Source organism: Neopsephotus bourkii, unplaced genomic scaffold (assembly GCF_033783945.1).
Source record: "Neopsephotus bourkii isolate Nb327-2 ecotype Australia unplaced genomic scaffold, CSIRO-AGI_Nbou_v1 NB_1279, whole genome shotgun sequence".
In the NCBI taxonomy this organism is placed as follows: domain Eukaryota; kingdom Metazoa; phylum Chordata; class Aves; order Psittaciformes; family Psittacidae; genus Neopsephotus; species Neopsephotus bourkii.
The window spans coordinates 5,021,727-5,042,082 of record NW_026901764.1 but is presented as its reverse complement, the minus strand read 5'-3'; the positions used below and the strand labels follow the sequence as shown (position 1 = coordinate 5,042,082).

The following is a 20,356-nucleotide window of genomic DNA, read 5'->3' as shown; positions in this document are numbered from 1 at the left end:
ATGTAAAACTACAGAAAAAAAAAAAAAAAGAAAGAGATAGCTCTCTAAAATACCTGTTGGGTGAACTAACACTGGGTTTAATTTGCCTTGATACAGACATACATGTACGCACATGCACAGATACATATATATACACATCTATCATATACTGTGCCTAACTTACCTTCTCATCAGCTGCCATACCAAAGCTAAAGTCAGAGTTGGGTTACCCTCATTTAGATCATGTCCAGCAATACCAACCAGTGAGAATTTGGCTTTTGTCTTCCCGAGTTCTACTGCATAATTGCAATTCTCAATCTAAAAATAAATGTTGCATGCAAATAATGAAAATGCCTTAATATTTCTGTAATACAGACCTATAATATATGTTTATTTTGAATTTGGCTTACTGTTACCTTTGATGAGATTTGGAGCCAAGAAAGATCTCTAGCCTTTCTATACTACGGTTAAAGTAACAGCTTTTACTATAAATATAAGTATGCAAGATTCCAAGGATGATCTTTTTTTCATACTTGAGAAAACCATATTCATTTCCACTAAAGTCAACGAATTTATATACACTTACACCAAATCTGAATTTGGAAAAATATTTAAATGTGTTAAATCTTAGGCAGTATTTCTTTTCCCCTCTACTTTTTTCTTGACCCATAATGATTATAAAACTCATTGAAAGCTTCTGGATTCTGCAAGTCTTGCAGTTCTCCTGGTAGCATATAAAAGCACTCTGTGATGAAATGCCTCCCAATGCAAGAGCATCACATAATGATAGCTGTGGCAGGCCTGAAACTTATACACCCTAATTAGACCCCAAATTAAATACTACCAAAAGTAATCTACGTTTAGAAACTGAAGTGATATATGTTATAACTGCTATTTATTCACTGGGATAATATACAAAAGATACTTTTTCCTTTTTTTCCCCCTCTCTCTTTCTCTCCTCCCACTCTCCCCCCAGCAGCATGCAAATCTGAGAGAGACAGACAACCCAGACCATTACAAACATAACAATAGTAGATAGTGAAACCAACTGTATGCCAGAGTTATCTGCCCACCTTTTTCATGTTACCACCAAGTAATGGATAAGGAGGTTTGTTGACGCGGTTCCAGTCAACCAGCACACGAGTCATATCATACAATTGGAAGATTATTAAAGCATCAGAGAGGTCACTAAACCAAAGTAAAACAATGTTTTTAAGTACAAAAGCTCATATTCACAATGGAAGTAAATACTGAGACTTTTCCAAGTGTAATTAAATTGCTGAAAATTTCCAATCACATAAATAAAAACCTGTCACATTCCGTGGAGAAACTGGCCTATTCCCTATTATTCTAACACGCGATTATTTACACTGTTTTTCATTTCATTATTTTCATAAATTTTAGTGAAGCAAACACAGGTAGTGGTTTTACCAACTTTATTTAAATAATTGCTTTCATAGGGTTGGCACAGACAAAAAATTTAGCAAAACAAATTTTCATTGACTGATCTAGTTTTAGTTTCCTCAGGGCTTTCAAAAAAAGTCCTGAGCACTTAATCTGCACCCACAAATGTGTAGTGCTAAAGAATAACCAAACCAATGTATTTATCTTATGGAAAAAAAAAATAGAAAAAGTATTTTCTCATTATAAATTGCATTCCTGATAATTCCCTTCAGCTAATTGCAGAATTAAATTCTCTATGTTAAACTATCTACAGACAATATTCACTTTACAGAGGTCGTAACAGGAACAATGAAACCTAACATCAAGTAGACATGCACACATATGTTTACAGTTGCTCCCTATATCCCATCTTTTATTGATAGGACAGAAAGAATGTTGGCACAATTTTAAAGTAATCAAAAGCATGTAAACAGCATGTTAAACAGCTCTTTCTGAGGGAATACAATGCTGCATTGATTCTTATAGTCTGATCAGCAGACACTTTTCCCCTCTTACGGTTTAGAATTACAGTACTGGTTTGTGGTCATGTCATGAGAGAAAATAGAAACCATGCGTTATAAAACACAATTATCTCAACTTTTTTTTTAAGACAAAATGTATAAGTGAGTGAGAGGAGCACATCGAAAGTGCTTCGGTTTTCTAGGATTTCTAGGTCATGACCAGAATATCTTAGTCAGACACTGCCTAATGTGGTTCCATGGATCAGACCTGAAGTTCCTATCACACTGTGTGAAAACCTGGAAATCACTGTTCAAGCAGAAGGAAAACTTCCCTTCATTCTCCCCATCATTCTTCCATTGTCATCCAAAGGAAATCAAATTCTTGTTTTTAAAAAAGCCTTACCTGTATAAATGATTAACATATGGGTTTACACCCAGTGAATTCATCCAGTTTCTGAAAGTCCTTTCTTCGTTACTTTCTCCTATGATGACAAATATAAATCTATATAAATTATTGGAAAACACACTTTAATAAGCAATGTTTAAATGGCTCTCATACTCTTCCCCCACCTCTCCTTCCTACCCCCAAGATGACTTCATCCTTTCCCTAACAGTAGTCTCCACTGGCCAACAAGTCAAGGCAATTGTATCAAACTCAGAGTCTCTCAGTCCTGGCACTTACACGGAGTACTATTAGACTACATTTTTCTGTGTGAATATAATTTTATAGAATACAGAAATAATTTGTTGATTATATTTTATGTAATTAATACATAGGGGAGAAAATAGTGGGGTTTTTTGTTTGTTGTTTGGTTTTGTTTTTTTAGAGTTCCCAAAACCAGAACGGTGGAAACTGCATTCATCAGTCTCTTTAAATCTGCTTGAAATGGCATATTCTTATCAAAAGTTAGTACTAACACACTTAGCATTAAACTCCAGAAACTACAGCTCAATGTCTTTCCACACAGAAGTTCCTAGTATTAATTCGTGAAGGTCCTTCCCAAGCCAATGGACCTCACCTTTTTAGTTTTTAACACTGGAGACTTAAACAGGCAGCACTGTATTGGTTAAATTTGTGAAGCTATTTATAAGGCCAAGTGGGCTAGTTACTGTTGCAATTTTTACTAGCAACTCTGCTTATCAGAAATACAGATAACTGAGTAGGAAAAAACAAAACCACCCCCCCCTAAACCTTCACTTCCCTGACTTAGATTGTTTTTAATCTATTGTAATCATGAGCCCTAAGCCTTTCTTTATAGAGTTTGCAGTAATACTTTAATTTTCTACATACAACATTATCTACATTTTAACAACGTATCTGTGGCCAGCTGCTTGTGACTCAGTGCTGGATAAGCTTATTTTCTTTTGCATCAGAGAGGAGCATTTGAGAAAATATTTAGCCTAAATATGCGAGCTTAGAACACCCTCATCATTTTGTTCCCCTGGGCTGATAGTACACAGTTAAGAAAACAGGACTACTTTAAGAAAGAAAACTGAAGATGGAGAAAACTTCCCCCAACAACAAAGGAGCAGATTTCTCACAACTGAAACATGTAAACATCAGATTATCCTTTTTTTTCTTTTTTTTTTTGTGTGTGCTTGGGTTTTCATGTGTTTTTTGTTTGGTTGGTTTTGTTTGTTCCTTAGAGGACAAGGTTACCAAGTTTGTCTAAGGAGGTTTACGTAGCAGGAAAACTGTCTCATTTAGTACCGCTGTTCTACAGTGACTACAGAACAATGAGTGTTTTAGCAAAATGAAGCTATTGTATAAACATGTATTTATCACTAGAATAGAAAAATCTTTTTAGTATTATTTCTCCATGAATTAGACCTATGTCATAACATCAGCTTTTAGATAGGGGTTACAATTTTAATCTAGGTCTCTCCCGTATTATACAAAAGCTCTGGACTTCAAAATATATTAAAAAATAAATAAATTCAGTAATGTCAGCTGTAATTGACATTTTCCAACAGAACAAATTTTATTTATAAAGTTTCAGCCAGCTTAGCAGTTACTTTCCTTTCCAGTTATGAAATAAACCATATCTACCCTACCGAAATCTTTTCTAAATTAAGAGGTCTTTTATATGCAATTCAAACTAGTATTTGTTTCAAAGATTTACTTGTAAAATTTACCAGTCACTGATGAATATGTGCTGAAGCTAAAAAAAGAAAACCCCAAACCAACTGTTCTGCAAGGTCTTCAAGCAGTCAGCTTTGTTTCACATATTTCTTCCCACAACGAAATTTAAAAGAATCACATTTTATGACAAAGCTTTTAAAAATATCAGGTTTTCCATAAAACAGATACAATCAAAATACAAATATGATATATAATTTAAGTTTACAGAGTAACTTAAGAGGTTATTGTATTTTGAACAAGTCCCTTTTTCTTTTTTCTTTTTTTTTCTCCCCAAGTTTTTAGGCTTGCTGAGCTTTGAGTGATTTGCAACACCTAAAATACTGACTGCAAAGTGTTTTTAGGAACACTTGTTAATTGCAAGACAGTAACAAGATTATTTAATGAGCTTTTGTTAAACAAAGAGTAGCTACAAAACCAGATACTCAGCAACTGCACTCCAACTGACCATTTTAAAATGCATGCATAACACTGTTGAAAGAATCCAAAGCAGGAGCAAAAGCATGCAAGTTGGGCAGCACCCTTTTCGATAGCAGAAATCCAAGAACTAAACCCAGCATACTGTATTTAATATGCCACTCTAAATAAATCCCTTTATCATGCAACATATAAGCATTTTCCAGATGGCTGAAAACTGACCAATTTTTTCTCTCTATTCTTTTATCCAAAATATACCTTGTGATCCTATCAGGAGCATATCTTCTGCTGAGTGGTGCAGCAGATAGCCAAAATCATTGGAAAACTGCAGAAAGGGGGCAGAGCTACATAAAAGAGAGAGGAGCAAATTTGGTAGCATCCTTTGTATTTATCACTATCTCTTTGAGACCGTTATACTATGGAACTGAGTGGGGAGAAGCCATAGGGATGGGGTCAAGAATCCAAAGGGCTCCAATTACCTACAACTGAGAAAACAGAGCTCAAGATGCAATTTGTACTGGAAGTTCAGCTGACCTGAATGGGAGTAGTTAACCCTCTCCTGGTAACAGCCTTGAAGTCCAGCAGCAGAGGATATCTACATTGGAGGAAATGGGTGTGGCTAGAAGTCCCTCCTCTTCCTCCCCCCAAGGACTCAGCTTTTTGTGAGTCTTAGACTCCCAACTCTTCTGTTTTCCCCAAATGTGAGGTTCCTCAGAGCAACAGCAACACTTGTGCATTCCCTGAAGGTCAGGACGTCCCGCTCCATCCCGACACAATATCCAATGTTCATTTTGCTGTCAGTATACCTGAGGGATATGCTCTCTGTATACAAAGGCACATCACCAGACTCCTTAAGTATCATTAGAGCAGATGCCAATTTATGCACAGTGGTCACTGTCTAAAACCAAAAAGAACAGCCCCATCACGCTCTCTGGGTGGAGCAGTCGCTGAAAAGATGGAATTTATGCACAAAAATGAAGAATTTCAGAAAGCTCTACTCACCCACACACATCCAGAGCTTTACATCTAGGTTTGTAACCCCTATTGGCTAAACCCACAGAAATAACTATATGGCACTTGACTTACTGCAAGTCTTGCCCCAATTTTGTATGCATCCTATTAGACCTGTGGGATTTTTTTTTACTTGTCCTATAGTTACGACGGCATATTAAAGTAATAGAAAAATACAATAATAATGCAAAAATCAACCAGAAAGGGACAGAGATGAACAAAACGGGGGGGGGGGGGGTGTTGAAGAAAAATAAACATTTCAGAATAAACACTTTTATGGAGTACAGAAAAGTACTAAATACAGTACCTACATTAGGAGGGGTCAAATCTGCATTTCATGAAGCAAAATAGGAAAGCATTATAAATTATGAGTAAAATTTCAACAGACAATCTATGATGAAACTATAAAGGAATGAATCTCATATTTAATATCACTACCTTGAGAAAATATCAATAAAAACACAGGATTTTATGGAAAAAATAAATTAACAGAAAATCAAATACAAAACATTGTCTTTCAGCTGATGGTTCAGAACTACACGATACCACAGGAGCTATTTTTGGGGGGCAAAGGAGAGTCATCTACTTGCCTTTTAACAGACAATATTGGCATGATCCATCTTTAAAATACATCCTATAAACACCAAGTTAAATTTGGCTGGTATCTGCATTACAAAATTGTAATCTAGTATTCAGGCGATTGTAACTTTGTACAAACTGTTTTAACTGAGGCTTTGATCTCATCTAATTTTTTTTAGGAAAAGTTCAGAAAATAGTTCAGCTGGTTTTGCCATGTAATGAGAATGCTTCTAAATTTGACCAAGCTTTCAGTATTTTGAATCATACCTGCAACTTTATGTTCAGAACAGATAAGCTGAACGGAATATACTCCACTGCCACACAGCTTCTGTATACACTTCCAAGAGCATACATTTCTGACAAGACTGCAGCAGAGGAAGAGCAATCATTTGTCCTAGACAGCAGGGACTGCAGTGACTAGGGATATCACAGCTAAAAAGGGAAAACTACCTCTGATACTTCTACCACAGCTGACACCCAGCTGAAACTAGATGGGCTGGAAGCCTGAAACAGGAGTGGTCTGAGGGATGCAGGATTTGTGACATAGGGATGCAGCAGAGCAGATAAATCATGAAAAAATAAGGACCGAAGGAAGATGGACTCACCTAGATGGAAAGGAAATCTGATAGGAACAGTAAGAGGAAGGTAGGAGTAGGCAGTGCAGAGGAATATGTGAACATTGCTGATGATTCTCCCGAGTGCGGCACCCCTGATTCTCACCATTCCTTTGAGATCCGTGAACAACTGTGAAACACACTGGCAGGGGCCATTTCATTATCCTAGATTACCTGGTCCACAGAAAGGGTAACAGCCAAAGATTGCTACCAATTGTCCCTTTATTTCTAGCATTAGGGATCTGAACTTTACAGTTGATGTTCAAATTTACTCATGTGCTATGATTTACATAGGTTGCTGACACAATAGATTAATCTCAGTTGCTGATACAGAAGCCCTTTTTAATGTTGCCCATGTTAAAAGGCAACAAACAAACAAACACACATACACACGCAAAACCAGTATGTGAAACGTACTTGAAAAAATTATTACAGTTGCTTGACACTGCAAATTAGGGAAAGCTACAATTTGTGCATCAGCTAAAATATGAACAGTATGGAAAGAAGTGGGAAACTGCAAAGAAACTAAGAGGACAGTTTTGCTCTTGCAAATGTATAATAGAAGGTTATTCAGGAATGGCCTTTGGTTAGGTTAATGCAACTATAGTCACAGTAATGGGAACTTCTACTGAGGCTTATAGTGACATCTAGTGAGGAAGCTCTATATGCTGGTGTTAACACAGGGACCATTGCACAGGGATCCTATATCACAACCTAGAAGGAATACTTAAATAGAAATCACTCATATTCTTGCCTCCCATATGCTTAGTAAATTGAGTACCTTCTAATAAATTGAGATCGTAAGATGAATTGTCAGGCTTGTGTAGGGCTGGATATGTGTTAAAGAGATTTGCAACAAAAGCCAAATTGAGTTTAGGGTTGCCTGCAACCACATCAGCTGGAGTTACAAACTGTCTGCAGCCCAATTTGTCTGCCTGTTGGAGCATGTATTCAGCCCTCCTCAAGTCATTTTTATCCTAAAAGAAAAAGATACAAATTAATTTGTAATGAATACTAGCATGTTTCCATTCTTCATCTGAATCTTCAGCTTGGCAAATCTTTAAATGACCCATGTCAGTTCCTCAGTCATTCCCCCCAATGCCCAAGCTAGCTCGCTCAGCCCATAACAACTCCCCACGTCCCATCTTCCTTCCACTTTCTTTCTGTCCTTTGATTCTGTTGCTGCCTCTGCAACTTTCCTCAGGAATCACAGCAACAGCAGCAGCAGTTAGAAGTGCATTAGTGATATTTACATTTCCATTCAGTTGATTCCCACACTGCATTTTCTCCTACATATGCTGAAGGTTCATCGTGACTGCTTGAAACTGATCCTGCAGCAGCACAGTAACTACAGATCATGCCCCTAACCCTCAGCAGGAGTTTGAATGCTTGGTGATAATCCACCTGCTTTCCTTTCAGTACTTTTGCTTCTAAGTTATCGTAAATTGGTGACTTATATGTTATTTTGTCTTTATTATTAATCTATATAGAATAAATCAGTGCCCACAAGAGTTTAGCTATACCTTTTGCCTCAGAACAGTCTAGTGTGTACTTTTTGCCTCTAATCTCCATAACGCTAACCATTACTATTTATGGGTAAGTAAGTTAGCAATTGAATTACTATTAGAATTGAGTAACACTCAGTACTTCAGTATTGGTACACTCAACCTGGAACTTCCTCTAAAACAAGCTGTTACATGTTATTGATAATTGATTTATAACCCATTACAGAACATGATCATATGAGCTGTAAGAAATTACATGGAAAAAACCTAAATACTATCCTTTCTCATTCAAAAAAAAAAACAAAAACCCAAAACAAAACAAAAAAAACAAACAAAACAAACAAAAAAAAAACCCACCACAAAAACCTAACCCAAACCCACCCAAGACACAAAAGCGAAGAAACAAAACAGAGCTCTCCTCATGAATGAGTTTGAGAGAACTGAAGCTTGTAAGCAAACAAAATTTTGCATGTTGGTTTTCATTATTATAATAAATAATGATATTCTACTTAAGATTCTGATCTATATCAAGCAGAGAGTTCAATTTTACATCAAATGCATTGTCAGAATAATCCTTCAAAGGAGCATTATGTAGCAGTTTAGAGAAAGTGGCTTCATATCTACCTAGGCTGGTTTTAGACCATCTACACCTCTCCAACTTAAAGGCTGAAGGATGTCACAATTCCCTGCTGGTTATTGGAAGGCCTCCCATGTTACTTCTGAATGCTATTTGGTTTGAGGAAGGATCACAAAGTTTGTTAAGTCTACTCTTTTTTTTTTGGTCTGAATTCCAGAAGAGCGGAACTGTGCAAGATGTTGTAAGATTTGTACTGAAAGACTCAACTGAAAATAAAAGAATTAGACTGTATTCTAAGTAACACATCGCTCCAAATTTTAGACTGTAGGATTCATTACCCTGTTTCAGCAGTGCTCCAGAACTTTACTCTAGTTCTCACCCATTTGAGCTTTTGTGACATTGAGGAATCTGACTGGTTTTGTATGCTTTACAAAACAAAAGAGGATTCTGGGACAGCCTTGTAACCAGGTTGTTGGATACATATATAACTGCAGTTTATTTTTATGTTTCTGGATACTTACATGAAATCCTGAAAAGTCAATTTTAATGGGCGATTCATCAAGGTCACCTCCTTTGGGTGCAATCTGATCTAACAGATGGTAGTATGCTCTTGAATCCTAAAATGAGCAATAATATATATATACAAATTAAAAAGAGCAAGCATGTAGACTTTAGTAATCATTTACTGCTTTTATAGTCCAGTTCAACAGCTATGCAAGTAAAAAATAGGGCACCCTAATTCCAGTGAATATGGATGAGGTCATACAGCCATTTTACTACACTATTTCACATGGAACTTATTTAGCCAGGTAACTAATTATTCTGTGCAATTTTAGTTAAGTTTATTTTCCTGAATATGAACTAGATGGCTGTAATTAAGATATTTAAGGCAAATTTGTACAGGTTACCCACAAAAAAATCCCTCCAATATGGATCTTATTTTCAGTGTTGGTATTTTATTCCCTCACTATCATTTTCTAATAGACTATTTTATAAAAATTTCTCTTTCTTAATTGATGAGGTAATTGGAATTAAAAATGGAGAGCAAAGTGGATTCTTTCAGGATGAATCTATAGTGTTTGATGCAGTTTTCAGTATGCTTCTATTAGCAACCCCGTCTAAGAAACTAGGAAAATAAAACAAAACTCTGACAGTTCTAGCAGTATTTACTGCTTCCCTTAAACAGCGTGTAATATTTTTACCATAGTAACAGTTTTCATACAAAACCCTAGTTAGTTTTTCTTTAATAACAGCCTTCTTGATGGCATCTGAAGAGTTGAAACTAGTCATTAATGATATGGTTTTCCTCAATGAAGAGCTCTTGTCACTTTAGGCAACCTTTCTGCTTTGCTTTTAGTTTTAAGAAGTTGGAGTTTTCTCTCAAGTGGACTAACTATGTTGCTCTGCACACCTTATGCAGAATGGCTAAAGAAGAGAGAAGAATTACACAGATCTGCCCCCTACCCCAAGAAACCAGCATGCCTTTCAGTCCCCTTGTGTCACTAAACTCGCATAACCAACAAAGCACAGTGATTCAGAGGAGATACTCTCTCCTTGGATCAAGAATCAGTAGTTACTCCAGATAGACTTCTGTAAAAGTTCATTTCTCAAGAGGTTTCTTACTCTTCTGCAGAATGCTAGGTGCAAAGGGCAATCACCATTAGCAAATATGCATTTGGATGAGATTTAAATGCTATACACCACTTCTTTAAAACAACAAAGAAGAGGAAAGATGGGTTTCTGCAGGGGAAGGATGGACAGGAAAAAGATAAGAAGATAGTGCAAATTCTCCTAAATAGATCTTAGAGCATTAGAACTTCCCTGAATATAAGCTCCTCAGAAATGTTTCCTTTCACTGTGATGTGGTAAATATGTGGTATGAGCAACTGAATAGAATGTAAGTAATCAGAATAACGCTTTTCAGTGCTGAAAAATGCAGGATGAACCTACAGATAGAAAAAACAGATTACTACTTTTCTAAATACTTCTGACTAATTTTTTTCCATGCATAGTATGTTTAAATAACATCACATTATATTTTCAGAGTCGATAACTACATACCTTGATGTCTTGGCTGAAGTTATTTATTTTCTGCCACCCTGCATTGGCCAGATGGTAGTTCACCCAGCGTAGCAACAGCTCTTCCGGGGAAAGCTTCATTAACTGATCTAGTTCTTCCCCTTCATTTAACAAGGTGATAAGAGCTAAAAGCAAGTTTTAAAGAAAGCCAAAATCACTGCTATTGTGGTGTCAATTAATTCAAATTGCCAACATTGCTATACCCGGCATCCCTCTTACCTTCGTTTCTAGAGATCTCAATATCAGCAAAAAGACCAACTTTAATGATCTGCCACAAGAGTCCTAATACCAAGTGTGGTTTTCCTTCTTGCAAATCTTGTGATCCAATATTGACAACCGTACAGCCAATAGCAGATGCTGAGTTCAGAGCCAGGTTTAGGTTTTCCTATTTGCAATATAATTATTTAAAAAAACCCACAACAAAACAAACAAAAAACATATGAGGTTGTAATTCTTTGTAAATTTATTCTTATTACATTTTGTAAGATTCAGAAGTTATAAGAAATAATGCATTAGTTTACAGTTCCCAGTGGAAAACTGCACTCTGGAGATTTTTTATGAACGACCATGCATCTAATAAAAATTTAATGGAAAACATTATTGACAGTGTTTAATACAGACCCACCAAAAAATTGTGGACCATCTTCTGCAGCTTGGATTGCTGAGGAATACCCTAAGTAAACTACTTTTTGTAATGCAGAAGTATTACAAATTACACAACATTGCTCAAAATATCAGGTGCTTGATCCTGTGGAAGAAACATGCCCATATGGCATTCTGCCCTGTGCACAAGGCTGACATCACTGTCATCGCATCTTGATCTTACACAGGCTGACACATTTATTCAAGGAACTGTTAAACTCTAATTGAACAGTGCAAGAAAATCATGGCAATTCAACATCCTGACATTGAAAGCAAAGCTAATGATTGCCACAGATTAAACATTCCAAGAAAAAAAGCCTGTCAGCTTTTATAATTATTATTTTCTTGTGTAATAGTTTAACTATCTACAGTGACAACATAAACACAGGTAATACCATCTTTGCTGACATGTTTTCTTTTAATAAGCAGAGCTTACAAAACTCAGAGGTTTTACAACATGGTGTGTTTTTACTTGCCATATTTTAAATTATACAGCCTGAAATGAAATTCTGCCAATTAACTGAAGTTTTTAATAAGGAATTTTTTGTTGGTCTTTTTGGGTTTGTTTTCTTTTTTTCCCCTCATTAGGCTGGTAACTTAAGGACGTAGGTCCCCAAAATATGACCTGAGGATCCACTCAAAAGTCTAGAATTACCTTCTTCAGATACTTAGTAAAGCAGAACAAGAATAGTGAACAGGAAAGCACGAAAAAAACAAGTTCCCATGTATATCACCTAAGAAACAGGAGGTTTCTTAACAACAGGTTATTAGAAAATAAATTTCATGCTTTGATATTTTTTAACACATAGGACTTTATTTTCCTCCACTAAAACTGTCATTAAAACAAAACTGTAGAAAAATATTCTAATTTTTAATTGGTAGCAAGTTTCTATCTATGCAGTACTTACAGAAATAGTGAAAGGAGTGAGTTTCTTCTTGTTAATAGCCCTTTCATCAATTGTATCTGGTTGTGAAAAGTTGATCATTTTGCTAAGGAACAAAAGTCAGAGTTTATTCAAACTTTAATTTCTCTGAAAATATATTATTTGATTATAAGCGCTTAACACTTTAAATTAGCTGTAAATATTTCTGACAAGAGGAAAAAATACCAAAACCTCATCTTCTAAACCTCTTTTTCCTATTAAACAATTGCACATTCATCCATAAACCCTCAGATAATATGTAATTATAAGAAACTTGAGCAATTGAGGGTTTGATACTTAAGCAAGAGGATATGCCTCTGCCATCAAAACAGGTTCTTGAGAAGATTGAAAAAGTCAGTTAAATAATCTCTAGTGAGAATCTGTGATATAATCAATATATTGCTGAATTACATTTTGATAGTATCTTGCATTTCTATAATATCCTGCATTTACAAGGATCTCAGACTAAGTCATGTCAATAGTAATATGCTAATCCCATGTTACCACAGTGTATGAATAAGTACTATTAGTTTACTTCAAGTAACTAGAAAGTTGCAGCAGACTAAACTTAAGGGACCTACTCTATGCCCTCTGTTTTGTCATAAATTTAACTTGGATTTCTGTTCCTCCCATCCTATGATTTAGTAACTACATTTAATAACTTCATAAAATATTTGAAATACAAAGTCTTCTAATTATTTCAGCTAATGAATATATGAACTATGTAATTATCTCCTTTATAAAAAGTCTGCATAATTACAGGTATTAAGTAGAAACCCACTTCTATAATGCATGCATAGAGTCGCATAAAAACTTGCTAAAAATAACACTTCTATTCACAAATAGATTTTCCCCATATCAATACTGGTTGAAAAATTTAAGACTATAATTTAAGACTCAAGTCTTGATATTAAAGCCTGTCAGAAGTTTTCCAATTCAGATAACTGTGACCAGCATTTAACCACTGAGATAAATATCTGTCCTTTCTCACAGCCCTGGACTCACCAAAGGACGATGCCATCTGCAAGGGATTTAAAAAGACTGGCATCTGATGGGTTCATAGGTAGGAGGTGCTTACAGTCTGGGTCATCTTGTAGAGCTTTATTTATCCAATTAACAAAAGCAACCTTTTCTTCCTCTGAAAAGAAAAGCAGCATTAAAAGATTTATTGTCATTTCCACTAACACATACTCCTAAACATCAGACTTGGTCAGAGGCACCGCTGCAACAAACCCTCTTAGTTTCACAGGGACCAGTTACTGAAAGAATCAGACCAGTGGGACAGAACACAAAAAAACAGCATACACAGATGGATCTCTCCTAATCTTTCTCTCTACACCAGTGGCGATTTTCAGAAGGACAACATAAAATCATTGTGATGTAATGGGGAAGGTATCATCATGACTGACTTTTAATTGAGTTTCTCAGCAATTACAGCAAAGAGAGGGAACTTTGAGATCTAAGTGCACACCTATCCAGCATTTCGTTCTGCCTTCTACTGGGACTTAAGAGACTGGCAGTATTTTTATTGGGGTTACTGTGCTGTATTTAGCTGTGAGAAACTGAAAGCTGAGTACCTCAGCTTGAAATTGTTTCATATTTAGTGCAGAATTTATTAGTATGTAACTAAGAATGCTTATTGCGACAACAAGCAATCAAATAACCCATACTCAGATTCCCAGACAGTGCAGGTGGTATTCACCTCAGTTACCACAGAAACATACAGGACAGGTACCTACACCTGACTCTTTGCACTTCTTTCATTGTTAGTGGGAAGAAATGCAAAATTCTAGTGCATGCTAGTCTAGATGCTGATGAGATCAGGTCAGATGAATTGCACCTCTAGTGGGGTCAGTTTCTCTCCACTAAAAATGAAAGAGACTAAACGATTAGCTCTGATGGTGTCCCCCTAGAGACATACTTTGATATGGAACAGATCCCCTGCTTTGGGCATACACCAAGTGCAGGTGGTGCTATAACAACAATACCAAGACAGAAGGTATTGCCACCTTTAGGTAACTGAAGTGAATCTTCCTCATATAAAGAATCTTAAACCACTTCCAGAACCACAGCAAATCCCAGACTCAAGTCAATCAAATAAGCTGCAGTATTGCTTACTGCAATATGATCTTGGAAGGTGTTAACATTGTGACTGGGAACTGCAATGCAATTAGGCACAATTACCAATTTAAATGACATGCAGCAGTGGGAAGGAGAAAGAAACAGAGATCAAATATTAAGAGCAACTACTCAAGTATGAGATAGGCTATGAAAAAATCATCTGGGAGTGAACAACTCTGTAAGGGTACAGAGACTTGAGGAGGCCCCTTCCATACATAAAGGATATGTGGGTTTTGACCAAAAACTTGACTAGCTTTATGAGAAGTATGCCAAAGGGCCCCCTGCCCTCAGCTACATGCTGTCAGTGCTCGCTTTTATTTTTCATTTTTCCAAAAGATGCCTAATTCACTTCTGAGTCCAGCATGAAACTAGCAACAATTGAACAGCCAACGTCTTAATAAGCTACCACCCACATTTGTCCATCTCCACATACCTTCTCTGTGTTAATTTGCTTTCAACAGCAACATTTTCCAGGTTTGTTTTATGTTTTTCAGCTATAGTGCAAATGTAAAGTCTTCCTCCATGCAAAAGTTGCTTATGTTTAATTATTTCTTACCTGAATAGGAGTGTTGTGTCCCTTCACTAGATATCGCTGATGTTCCTCCAATGGCTGTAATACCTTGTTTTTTGTTTATTGATTTTCGGAAAGATTTGCTAACGTCTTTACTTTTCAATTCCTGAATTATCTAGAATAAAAAAATAAATTAGAGAGCATTTTATGATTGGTCACGCCTTCAAATAACCAAACGATAACTCTAGAGTCAGTACTTAACCTGACTGCCTTTCTTTTGCATTTACATTTACTTCTGTTCTGAAAAAAAGTTTACTGTATGGGTAAAACCAGTTTAAATCCCTTCATGAAACTTGTATACTGGATATCCAATATTATTTCTCAGTGAGTACCTCAAGTGCTACATTCAACAATCTACGCATTTTTTCCACAGATATTTTGGTAAACTAAAGAAAACAACTAAAGATACACAAATTTTCAATGACTATAGCATATTTCTTCCCCATTCTCAAAATATTAGTTATTTTTATGAAAATATTACTTAGTTGTAACACTTATTTCAGTTTTCTAGCCTAGTTATCAACAGCTATCAGACAGTAGAGAAACATCTAAAGGGAATGTCTCACAGAAACAAATTCTTCAAAGTCAATTCTCCCGTCCTTGTTGGTATCTGTTACTGCAATGATTTTTTCTACAATCTCACGGACTTTGTAACCAGGCAAGGGCACACTTGCTTCTTTAAACAGGTCTTGAAGCTCATAATCACTGACATACCCACTGTTGTCAATATCTGTAAAATGAAAGCACTAGTTATTTTTATACTTATGTAAAGAAGCAAATACAGCAACTGTCAAGAATAAAAGCACGAGAAATATAGTTCTAGGAGACAAGTATTTCTTCTTCTGACACAGGTAAGTAAGCATGAAGGAATACTTGCGGATTAGAGCCACAACTGGCTAGAAGTTGTGCCACCTTGCTGTGTGTTTTCTCAGGAACTACTTTATAATCCCAAACCAAAGCTAGAACAATATGGAAAATTTTTAAAGAACAAAATTTAAGCTTTTTTTTTTTTTAGGACTCCCACCAAAACTCTCTATAGACCTTCAAGTAAAATGAAGATAAGTTATTATATTCTTACTTTTCATATTACACTGTTTGCAGTCAGTAAACTCAAATCTGATTAAACTTGTTATTAGAAGAGCACATTTACAGAAGAAAAACTACATATAAAAGAAGTCTGCCTGACTCTGCATTTTGTTTCTTATCCTACTGTCTGATAGACACTTTCTGTTCTTCAGAAATTTTGATGTGGTTAGGCTTACTTGTGAAGAATAAACTGGGGATGATGTGTACCTATTTACTAAAGGTGACCTTCCTTAATTTATTAACTAGGTATGTTGGGAGCAGTTTGTATCACCACCTTCACTTACACTTGGCTCGCAAGACCAAATCAGGAATGTCTATATACAGCAAGGTATCAGAATGCCTTTTTCAACAAGGGGTATGGTATAGCTCCACAACTGTGGAAAAAAATGAATGGCTGTATCACATGAAAAAAAAATTTAAAAGGTTCAGTTAATTTGTGTTACAATTAATAAGCAGCACAGATGAAAATACCCTTCATACTTCCCCTATGGGCCAATCTGTATGCAGAAAGTGTCTTGAATTCTTGTCTTAGTATACTAAAGCATCATTTAAAAAACTTATGTTTTTGTCCAGTGTAACAGATAATACGTGTTTGATTCATTAGCTGGTCCTATTTTTTATATTTATGCGTATTTCCATATATATGTACACACATATCTGTGCCAGCAGAATTTGAGAATGACCATTAAAAAAGCCTTAACTGTACTTGTAGTGCAATGTCTATGCAAAGGAGAGTACTTTTCAAAGTAGACAATCACCGTATAGGTGAAGCTTAACAAAATACAAGAAATCATAACCAGCATAAATAGCGCTGGATATAATGCCACAATTTTATATATTTAATGCTAATATTTTCCAAGTTTGACAAAAACTTTTGAGTCTTTTTCATGACCATACTTAAGCTCTTGAAAAATACAAATATTATTTTCCCAGTTCTACAAAAGATGCATCTAAGATAAGTAATTTAAAAGAAATCCACAAGTAACACAAGGAGTCAGAAACAGAAGCAAGACTTGGCCACTTTTCTGACTTGTCAAGGTGCTCCAATTTTGGTTTCTTTGGATTACTACTTAAAAAAACCTCCCCACGTTGCCTCTAGTATCAAAACTCAGCCAACGCTATCAGAGTGGGTGAGTATGCATCACATTACAGAAGGGCAAGCAGAGAAACATGCTTTCATCTCTAGTCATAACTGATTGCTGTATGGTCATTTCCCTGTAATCTATACTACATTAAGTAGTTTCTGCACAGCTTCATAAGGCAGCCACGTTTCACTACTGACAAGAAGGCTAACAACATCTGTTAAAAAAAAAAAATACTCCTCTTTCTGTTTTCAATACTACCAACAGCTCATGAAACACTACACAGAAAAGCTTTATGTCCGCAAATGTATTAACCTGCTGTATGACTTGCAGACATGTCACAATACACATAATAATAGGGATAATTGTAAAAGCAGAGGACATGCTCATGAGCTCACTCAAGTTACCAGCTATTTTATTTCTCTTGGTTCATCTTTCACGGAAGCTAAGTTTCCATGATGACAAGCAGAGAGTTAGATGCCTTTTCTCTCAGTTTACCAATACAACTGCAAGCAATCTACCCATAAAGACACTGGAAATGTAACAATGAAAAAAGAAAAATACAATGATGCTAATTTTTTCCTGTTTTACAGAAAGCATAATACAATAAGAAAACGTTTGTCAGTGAGTAGGAGCAGTACAGAGAATTCTTGGAGCAGAAACTTGAAAACACAGAAATGAAAGGGAGAAAGAGAAGAAATGCAGATGGTGAAAACCAAATAGAAAAGCTGTCTGACAGTACCAGTGAGCACTACTAATCCTAACACCTCACAGTAGATTAATACATGCATACAGTGCTCTTTAACATGGTCTGTCTTTCCAGCTCCTACAGGCTATAGACTTCTTGAGCTACAGACTGTCAAGAGGATTGTTTAACAGCAACTCATGAATTGTTGTCTGTGATTGCATCTTATTCCTTTAACATATCTGTTCTTGGTCTGAACAACATCCCAATACAATAGGTTCATGGTTTTATTATTTTACATGAAGAAAAGTTGCTTCTTTCCATGTTAAGCTTTCTGACTCTCTACTGGGCATCACATGATACCTGTATTGACAGATACTGAGTAATCTCCTCTTCACCTTTTCTATGCTACATACAGTCTTAAGAGGTCTCTAACCTACAGCTTCCCAACACTCTTTAACAAACTGGATCCTAATATTTAAGTCTTCTTGCCTAAAGCAACCCCGTTTTCCCATTATGAATTTTTATAAATATATTAGTTATATTTGCTGAGCTGCAGTTAAACATCATCCCTTCAGAACCGCAGCAAATAAGAAGTAAAGCAGACATGTACTTATAGCATTCACAACAATACTGCAATCTGGAAATAAGTGTTAGTTGCTATATCATTTCTCACTCTTTTTGTTTACTCTCCAATTAATCCGCAAACAGCCTGTCAAGCATACAAAATTGTACAGTTACTTATTAACATTCGCTAGCTACAAGAGCAAGATCAAAAAGTCTCCAAGATTACCTTTACTTTCAAATGTAAAATCCAATTCATTCAATAAATAAAAAAATTACTAGTTCAAAGTGTGCAAGCAAAGCAAAACCAAAGTGTCAGCAATTTAACATGAAAATAAGTTTAATCAAACTTTGTTTTTAAAATCTAAGTTAAAAAAAAATTATTGAGACCTATCATACTGCATATACAATGGCACAATAATGCAACTGCTCAGCAAGAAAATGTATCTGTTTTAGTTGCTGAAGTTGAAATAAATTAATAAACACACACAGTTTCAGTGAAAATTAGGTGGTTTATGTAAACATTCTTGTTTTCATAGCTATTGCTGGCAACACAGAAGAAAAACACATCCCTATCAAAACGAAGTGATCCATAAAGATTTCTTCCACAAACCCTACATGGTTTTGCATCCTCATTTTTTACGTAAAGCATACCTATTTTACTGAATGCTTCTCTTAGTTCTTCAAGCTCTTCACGAGAGATAGTAGTTATGTTGTTTTCCATCTCTGGACAGCAAGAAGTATTGTCTTCAATTGCTTATACCTAATTATAATAAACAGGAAATATATAAAGCTTTAATTCCAAGCACATATTAATGTAAGTAATGACCATGTACATAACGACCTTTTCAATGCAAGGTACAAGACCTGCATGACATTTCCAGTCCTGTCATACTTAAAACATTACAAACAACACTTCAGAGTACATCAAACACCTAGCAAATTGTTTCACTGTAGTGACTGAGAATTCACGATAGCAGCACCTGTTTTCATACACTTGATGTTTTCATTTACATAGTATAAGCACTGACCAGCAATCAACCTCCTCTGCTTAAGTGGTTTTCCGACAATAAAATGGTTTGTTGAAATGAAAGGTAATTTTAAGAAAGATTTATTTCCAAGTGCAATGCAGTATCATTGCCATGAACGGTCAGTGCTAGGATCTAGGCATGCAAAGCACTGAGCACTTCAACATTTGCACAGTAGTAAACCTCAGTGGGACACCTTCAAGTACCTGCTTACAGCCAGTGCATGAACACTGATGAGACTTTCTATAGCTGCTGCAGAAGCTACCACCTCCTGACCTTTACTCTGCTCTTCTGACAAGCTCGTTGTTTCATAACACTGTCAAAGAACCAAACAAAAGCTTTTACTTAGCACAAATACTGGAGTCTCGATGTGAATCTACTTTCTCTACTCAACTCCATAAAAAGGCAAAACAGAACTGAAGGCACCTTTGCAAGGGTGATAAAACCCCATAATGGACCCTTGCCCACTTCCTCCTAACGAAGCTTTACTAGAGCAGGACTCTTGTTAGTAAGTGCAAGTTTGTAAACAAGTCACACACAACTGCCTCAATACACAAGCTTGTATTTGACATCGCCCACTGTGCACATGCCATTAGCATATACATAGTCAGCATACTGCACCACACGTCTGTATGTAGTAAGTTCTGAGCAGCGCTTGGCTGTGGAGAGCATAATCTGCTACAGGTGGTGCTGTGCCTACCATGAAATACAAGTTTTGTCTTGGCTTAACTTTATAAGCCAAAAGTTGCAAAATAACCACCTTATATAAGTTTTTTTTCAACATTGTCCTATACCTGTGTTTGTTTTCTGTTCTGGTTTGGTTGCTCTGGTATAGTGTTTCTGCTTTAG

General features: G+C 36.0%; 1 protein-coding gene across 1 annotated transcript in view; it reads right to left on the bottom strand.

Moving 5' to 3' along the window:
* PLS1 (plastin 1) overlaps positions 1-20,356 on the bottom strand; it is a 47,530-nt gene that overhangs the window by 4,475 nt on the left and 22,699 nt on the right. Inside the window, exons 2-13 of the mRNA XM_061365271.1 lie at positions 19,134-19,242; positions 15,629-15,792; positions 15,048-15,177; positions 13,376-13,508; positions 12,356-12,437; positions 11,025-11,190; positions 10,788-10,930; positions 9,248-9,343; positions 7,426-7,621; positions 2,287-2,365; positions 1,053-1,167; positions 164-297 (exon numbers count right to left, since the gene is read on the bottom strand). Of these exons, the coding sequence (XP_061221255.1) occupies positions 164-297; positions 1,053-1,167; positions 2,287-2,365; positions 7,426-7,621; positions 9,248-9,343; positions 10,788-10,930; positions 11,025-11,190; positions 12,356-12,437; positions 13,376-13,508; positions 15,048-15,177; positions 15,629-15,792; positions 19,134-19,203 (1,508 nt within the window). The 5' untranslated portion in view covers positions 19,204-19,242. The remainder of the gene's footprint in view (positions 1-163; positions 298-1,052; positions 1,168-2,286; positions 2,366-7,425; positions 7,622-9,247; positions 9,344-10,787; positions 10,931-11,024; positions 11,191-12,355; positions 12,438-13,375; positions 13,509-15,047; positions 15,178-15,628; positions 15,793-19,133; positions 19,243-20,356) is intronic.